The 7,369-nt window shown below is 42.3% G+C and overlaps 1 protein-coding gene and 1 pseudogene across 1 annotated transcript in view; both read right to left on the bottom strand.

Annotated features, from left to right (window-relative positions):
• Positions 1 to 454: 454 nt before the first annotated feature.
• On the bottom strand, positions 455 to 1,221 carry LOC102872561 (annotated as a pseudogene).
• A 1,209-nt stretch (positions 1,222 to 2,430) lies between these two features.
• RNMT (RNA (guanine-7-) methyltransferase) overlaps positions 2,431 to 7,369 on the bottom strand; it is a 75,315-nt gene continuing 70,376 nt past the window's right edge. Inside the window, exon 10 of the mRNA XM_006902757.1 lies at positions 2,431 to 2,492. Coding sequence (XP_006902819.1) covers positions 2,431 to 2,492 — 62 coding nt within the window. The remainder of the gene's footprint in view (positions 2,493 to 7,369) is intronic.

Genomic DNA, 7,369 nt, shown 5'->3' with positions numbered 1-7,369 from the left:
GAAGAACTAGGGACAGTTAATGGCAACGTCTTGTTAGGAGGCTGGACTGTGAGGCGTCTGGGATCAATCGCAAGCGGCTGCCTCTCCTGACATCAGAAGCTAGAGTCTTTAGACAGAGGGCTTCCCAGCAGTTTAGTGCTTAGTGTTTGCAGCACAACAATGCAACTTAATTCACAGGGGATTTTGGCAATTCATCTGAACTAGACTAGGTGGGGCCTTTTGAAAAATAAGGCTATTTTTAATAAGGCTTATAGTTTAGGGGCTAAATTTTAATAGAATGTGAAAGTTCTGACCTCTTCGATTCGATAGTACTTTGAAATTACTGATTGGTTCAAAATGGTTTTATGGAAAAACTAATCTGTAACAAAAACTTGGCATTGAGTGTGAAGGCTCCACTGTTTTGTTTTGAGCAAAGCCTATGAAGGGTCCAAGGCAGGCGGGCGGGCTGGGACGTTTACAGCAGTAGGCATTTTCTCTTCCTCTTCTTGGGGGGGGCGGGGGGGGGCACAGGACGGCTCTGATGGCTTCGTGGAACACTGTCTTAAGGCCACGCTGCATGAGTGCTGAGCACTCGAGGTTATTTGACAGCACCGATCTCCTTCACCATTGCCAAGCCCTGCGGGTAGCTGATGGGGGTCAACTTCTTCTCTTTGAGCTTCTCGATCATGTCCTTGTCATCCCTCAGATCAAGCTTGGTCCCCTCAAGGATGATGAGAGTGTTGGGACAATGGTGTCGCACCTAAGGGTACCACTTTGCACAGACATTTTCGAATGATGCAGGGCTCACCAAGGAAAAGCAGATTAAGAACACGTCCGTTTGCGGGTAGGAGAGGGGGCACAATCGGTCGGTCATAGTCTTCTTGTCCAGCTGTGTCCCATAACCCCAGGTTCACGGGTTTTCCATCACCATAACACTGGCAGAGTAGTTGTCAAAAACGGTGGGGATGTACTCTCCAGGAAAGGCATTGGTTGTGTAGCTGATGAGCAGGCAGGTCTTACCGATGGCTAGCAAAGGCGGAACCAGGCCTGCGCCGCCCAGTCCCGGCGAGAGCGCAGGGGCCCCATGCCGCAGCCTGGCCCCGGGAGGGGAAGAGAGGCCGGGCCAGGGCCTGGCTGGGAGGGGCCGGGCCCGACCCCCCCACCCCCCCCCCCCCCCCCACCCCCGCCCGGCCCGGCGCACACTCACCCATCTCCCACCACCACACACTTGATGGCCTGCATCTGGGCCAAGCGCGCGGCAGGGGGCGCAGGGGCGCGGGGTGCCAGGACTGCTGTCCACTCCGCCTCGCGCTCAGCGGGCTGCGAGCCGGAGCCCAGCGACAGCCACCACCCAAAGCTGGAGGAAAACTGCCTGTGCCCATTTTTCTATTGGATTATTTACCTTTATCTTGTTGTGGTGTAAAAAACTGAGTTTTAAGCTTCTGAATACAGATGGAAAATTGACACTCGGTGGTATAAAACACAACTCATTTATCTTGAAAACACTATGTAACAAGATCACACAGAGAAGCAGGCACAAAGTCCTGCACACTTCTCACCGACTCTGGAAGTATGGCACATTCACTACTGTACAAGAAAGAACAAATCAGAGCACTGTGGGAAGTGCTTAGCTGCTTAACAAGTCAGCATGGCATTTGTGCAAGCTAACAGAGCAGAAGCAAAGAAAATTCTCAAAACATTGCTTAAAAATAGGTGATTTAAGACAAAAAGCCCTGGTTTATTCATCATCTATCAGACAGCAACTGCTGAACTTATGTACTAGAGTTTCTGCAGGATCTTGTACATTTAGCATAAATAAAATACATAGAAAGTTGTTGTTCTTCTAAAATGAAATAACTGTCTTGCTGCCACCGCACACACAGGTGCTCACTGCTGCTTCTCAAATGCAAAGACCAAGTAAATGCCTGTAAGAGAGAACAAATTAAAGTCAAAGGTGGGTTTTGTCACGTTGTCAACAAAATAATCATCTCAGTCCTTTACATAAAATCTAATAGAAATTCCTGGGCACTCAAAAACTGATGAAGAGGGAAAAGAATCTTTAATTCTAAGAATTCAGAGTTTCTGTTATTCTGAATATTTTAAGCATTATGTTTTCATGAAAAGAAATATTCACCTACTGTAATATTTAGTGATATTCCAGTTCATAAAACCAATTTAACAGCTCTTAAAAACACTAAAACATTTTGAAGAAAAATAGAAAGTATAAAAGAAAATTAAAACTAGAAAAATGTAATCATTTCAATCTTTTTACCTCAATGAGGTAAACAGGTGTAATAACTGTATTACAACGACTGCTAAAGGTTAACAATACTCTTGGAGTTTCTATTCAGAAGAAAAATAAGGTACATACGCAATCTGCATGTTATAATTCACCCAACTGTTGTATTGCAGGGGTTGGTAAAAAAATAAGTTAAAAACAGCTGTCAATGTTTAGAGACAGTATTTATCTAAGTCGAAAATGGCTGGGATGTACTGATTCTCTTTCTGCGTATCTGCAACCAATGAGTTAAAACACAGGTCATGGGACTTAAATGGTTCACTCATGAGGTTGGGTTTTGAATGATAACAGATTGTGTAACACACTCATCTTCCTTCTCAGTCTTCCACACCAGTCTTACTAAAATACTTCTTTAGTAATACTACTTTCCTGCTCTTTCTCACATAGTTCTCCCATTATTTTTAGGAAAATAAAATACGGCTGGCAGTGTAACATCAGGTAGGCACTTCTAAAAGATAAGGAAACAAAGCAAAATACTTATGTCTAAACACCTTCAAGAAGGCAGCATTACTTATCTTCCTAAACCAAATTTGTTGCCATTCAACTCACAGTTGATTCTGTAGGAGGAAACTCCTCATAGGATGGCTAAGGCAGTATTATTATTATTATTACTATTATTACAAGATTAGCTATATTTCAAACAAGTATAGCTACTTTGGCCTGTTTATGAAGCAAGTTGCTCCTGTAGAAGCATATTGCTCTTATAGGAGGCATGTTCAGAGAGTTCAGTTGGCTGTGGTAAAGATTGTAAAAAACTCTGTCATTGAGTCTGTTCAGACTCATAGCAACCCTTTATCAGGTCTCTGAGGCTGTAAACCTTAAATGAGGAGACTGCCCTTCTGTCTCCTTTGTTTGTGGATCCGAATAGCTGGAGATGCACCACCTTTTGATTAGCAGTACAACAACACTGCAGAGATCTATGCCACAAGAGTTTCATTTCCATAAAAATACTGCCTTGCGAATCCACTAGATACTGTGCCAGAGAAGGAGGGACAATCTCCTCCTGTATGTACTGTCAAATCGGATCTGACTGGTACAGGTTCACTGCACAGGAGTTGACTGCCCATCTTTCTCCCACAAAGCAGCTGGTGGATTCAAACCATGTACCTTTGCACTGACATCATGACTCCTTTCCAATAAGCCACTGGAGCTCACTGTACCATACTTAGTGTATCTGTGAAACAAGGCAGTTCCAAGCCTAATAATCTCATCAGTTTAGATTCTAAAATGCTGCATTTTGACTGCAATTTTGGCCACCTTTCTTTTCTTATTGCTTTTCATATTTCTAACCCATCTCTCTAGAAATTCTGGTTGTGGTGGTTGTTGTTATGTGCTGTCTAGTCGTCTCTAGAAATTCTGGTGGTACAATGGTTAAATAATCTAGTTAACATTTGACTGCTAATGAAAAGGTCCATGTTCCAAACTTAGCAGTTACTCTGTGAGAGAAAGATGACAATCTGCTTCCATAAATGTTCATGGCCATGAAAACCACTCTCTTTCCACGGCTGTTATCAACTAGAATTGACTCAATGCCAGTGGATATTCATTGCCTTCACAATGGTCTGAAACCACTTAATCATTCACTAGCATGGTCTGACTAGATAACCATTCATTGCCTTTTGACTCCATGTGGATTCAACACAGCCTCCACTGTGTCTCTAAAGCAATAAATGTTTACAGGAGGCAGCTTATCTCATTGCCATTGATCAATGGAGGATTTGGATCACTGACTTTCACTCAGCAGCCTGACAGGTTATACATTAAGCCACTAGAGCTCCTAAAAATCACCCTTAATATTTTTTTGAAAAAAAAAAGGAAAAGAAAAAACAGTTCCAATGTATAGCCAGGAACACCAATCATGATTTTTTACTTTTTTTTCCTCCCTTCATAATCCTGTGAAATTAGTGAGTCCCTGAGATAGGAGGCCAATTCCCACTCTAGACAAAAAGATTGGGGAAAAAAATATATATGTTTTTGTACAAATTCAACATACATCTGTGGAAGAATCATAGGGCTTCACCCACTGGCAACCAGGCCTAACTTTCCATGTGAAGATAAGTGTTTCACTCTTGAATGTTGCTATACTATGTCTGATCTTAATCATACATCCCTCTCACAGCTTATAGTAAGTGCACTGTCACTTCACTACACTTCCTAATGATTTTACTGCGAAGTTCAAAGTGGCAAGAAACAAAAATAATACACAAAAAGTCACATTAAAATGTAAATATAATAAAAAAATTCAACAGAATTTGAGATAAAGGCATCAAAAATAAACATTGTTAAATAACACAAATAAAAACAACAAGCAAACCAAAACACCTATTTGTTCACATCAACTCCGATTCCCAGTAACCCCATGCACATCACAGAAATGCTCCGAAGCAGGTAAGCAACTAAAGCCCAACCTGAGGCACCTCTGGGCAGACTCAAATTGCTAAATTTTGTTGTTATGTACCATCGAGTCACTTGCGACTCATAGCGACCCTATACACAAGAGCCCTAAACGCCGTTCTATCCTATGCCAACTTCATGTCTCAAACACACTCATTCCCACCACTCCACTCACAGAATCGATCCATCTCCTCAAGGATCTTCCACTCCTGCACCATCCCTCCACTCTCGCAAACATGATGTCCTTCTCCAAGGACCTGTGTCCCTCCTTGCAACATGCCCAAAGTATGTCAGACGAAGCTTCAGAATCCTTGACTCCAAGGAGAACTCCAGCTTCACTTTCTCCAGGACAAACATGTTTGTTCTCCTAACAGTCCATGGTATATTCAACACTCTTCTCCAGCACCACAGCTCAAAGGCATCAATTCTCTATCATCCCTATTCACGGTCCAACTCTCTGATGCAGAGCACGTAACTGTGAAGATTACAGCCTGGATCAGGCGCACCTTAGTCTCCAGCCTGACTTTACTCTACAGTACTCTTCAGAGGTCCGTCACAGCTGACCAATGCAATTCGTCTCCTGATTTTCTGGCTGCTGTTACCAAGAGTGTTGCCAGTGGAACCAAGTAAACTAAAACTGTTAACTACCTCAGTCTCTTCACCATCAAGTAGCGGGGTGGGGAGCAACATTAAATAGTGATCATTTTTCTAACCGGCCCTTTTCTATGGAATGCTTATCTGCAGGTACTATTATATATATTTAAAAATTGAGACAGACTAGGAAGAAGGATTGGCCATCCACTTCCGAAATGACAGGCCTTTGAAAACTCTACATAATTTTTGGTTAGCAGTGGAATACGTTAGTCATCTGTACCACCAAGAACCACAAATAAGCAAATTAAGAAATACATATATGGGCAGAACACACAGGCCGACTGCTCCACCAGACCACCCGGACCACTTGCCCGCCAGACCGGATGACCTGTCCCCAGCCAGACATCTGCAACTTGACTGAGGTACTCACACATGACCACTCGAAAGCCAGGCCCACCAGGTGCAAGCCAGACATCTGCAACCTGAGTGAGGTCCCTGCAAGTCCCCACAAGGGTAAGTAGCCCCGTTAAGCATGAGCAAGACAGCTGCAAAACTGAGTGAGTTCCTTGCTCGGTTCTCTGCACATCCCTACCTGGGCAGGTAGCCCTGCCAGGCATGAGTGGAAGGGATGCAAAGTGAGTGATGTCCTGACCTGTGCCCATCTGGAAGCTAGCACCACAAGGCACGAGCCATACAGCTGCAGCCTGAGTGAGGTCCCAGCTTGTGGAATCAGAGCACACACCCACCTGGCATACACCTGTGCTTGTGCCTGCCCCGCCTGTTTGTCCCTCCCCCTCAGCCTTGCATCTCCTTATGTCCAGTCAACTAACTGCCTTTAACCCAGAGCACCTTGGTATGACTAAGCTGTAACAATTATCCAAGAGAAGAGGCCACTTTCACAAGCGATGAACAGATACTTCCCTTGGTTCAGAAATTCAGAGAGGAACACAGGCAACATAACTGCTGCACCCTCATCTGTAGCAGTGATTTCAGATCAATAATCTATCCTCACTTCAGGCATAAAAAACCCCTATCACAGCATGATTACAAAAGAAACAGGCCACCTCACAAGCTACACAAGATGTCACCACCAAAAAGGGACACAATACCAATGGGTTTCCTGAAGCTTTCTGACACAGAATTTAAAAGAACAATGACTGAAAAAAAATAAAAAAATAAAATAAAATAAAAAAGAATAATGACTGAATATTTTCAGTGGGTGAAAGACAAACTTGAAGAATCAAGTAAAGGCACTGAAAAAGTTGTGAAGAAGTACTATAACAAAACTTTCCAGGCATAATGAAGAATGATGTAACATATATTGGAGAAGCTGAGAGAATACCATATAAGAAGAGAGCCCCAAAAGAAAAACACCAAGGCATATCATAGTCAAATTTGCCAGAACCAAGGATAAGGAGAGAATTCTGAAAGCAGCAAGAGAGAAACAAAGTAACCTACAAGGGAGCAGATATGACTAAGTGCCAATTACTCAGCAGAAACCATGTGAGCAAGAAGACATATGTCGAACACTCAAAGAACATAACTGTCAACCAAGAATTTGTACCCAGCAAAACTGTCCATTAAATATGGAGAGATCAAGATATTCCCAGAAAAACAGAACCTAAAAGAGTTTGTAAAAAAAGATCAGCATTGCAGAAAACACTGAGAAACATCCTTCTTAGAGAAGTGCCCCAGAAAGGAGGATGGACCAAAGTAACTACCAACACCACCAAAAAACAACTCAACAAACTGATAGCAATAAGAGCGTGCCTCTCAATAATCACACTGAATGTAAATGGTTGAAATGCAACAGTGAAGAGAAAAAGAGTAGCAGATTGGATTAAAAAAAAATCCATCAATGTTTTTCTACAAAAGACATACCTGCAAAGAGAAGATAAAGACTAAAAATAAATGGGGAAAAATATACCAAGCAAATGGCAATCAGAAAAAAGCAGAAGCAATATTACTTCTAATAATATTACTAATAAATTTCAATGCAAAAACAATCACAAAGGACAAGGAAGGTCACTCTATAATGATTAAAGGGTCAATAGAACATGAATAAACTAGAACATGAATAAAAATAATAAAATAATAAAAATA

The sequence above is a fragment of the Elephantulus edwardii genome, unplaced genomic scaffold (assembly GCF_000299155.1).
Source record: "Elephantulus edwardii isolate Elephantulus edwardi_28Jun2011 unplaced genomic scaffold, EleEdw1.0 scaffold00446, whole genome shotgun sequence".
NCBI lineage: Eukaryota > Metazoa > Chordata > Mammalia > Macroscelidea > Macroscelididae > Elephantulus > Elephantulus edwardii.
This window is presented reverse-complemented; position numbering and strand designations above follow the sequence as displayed.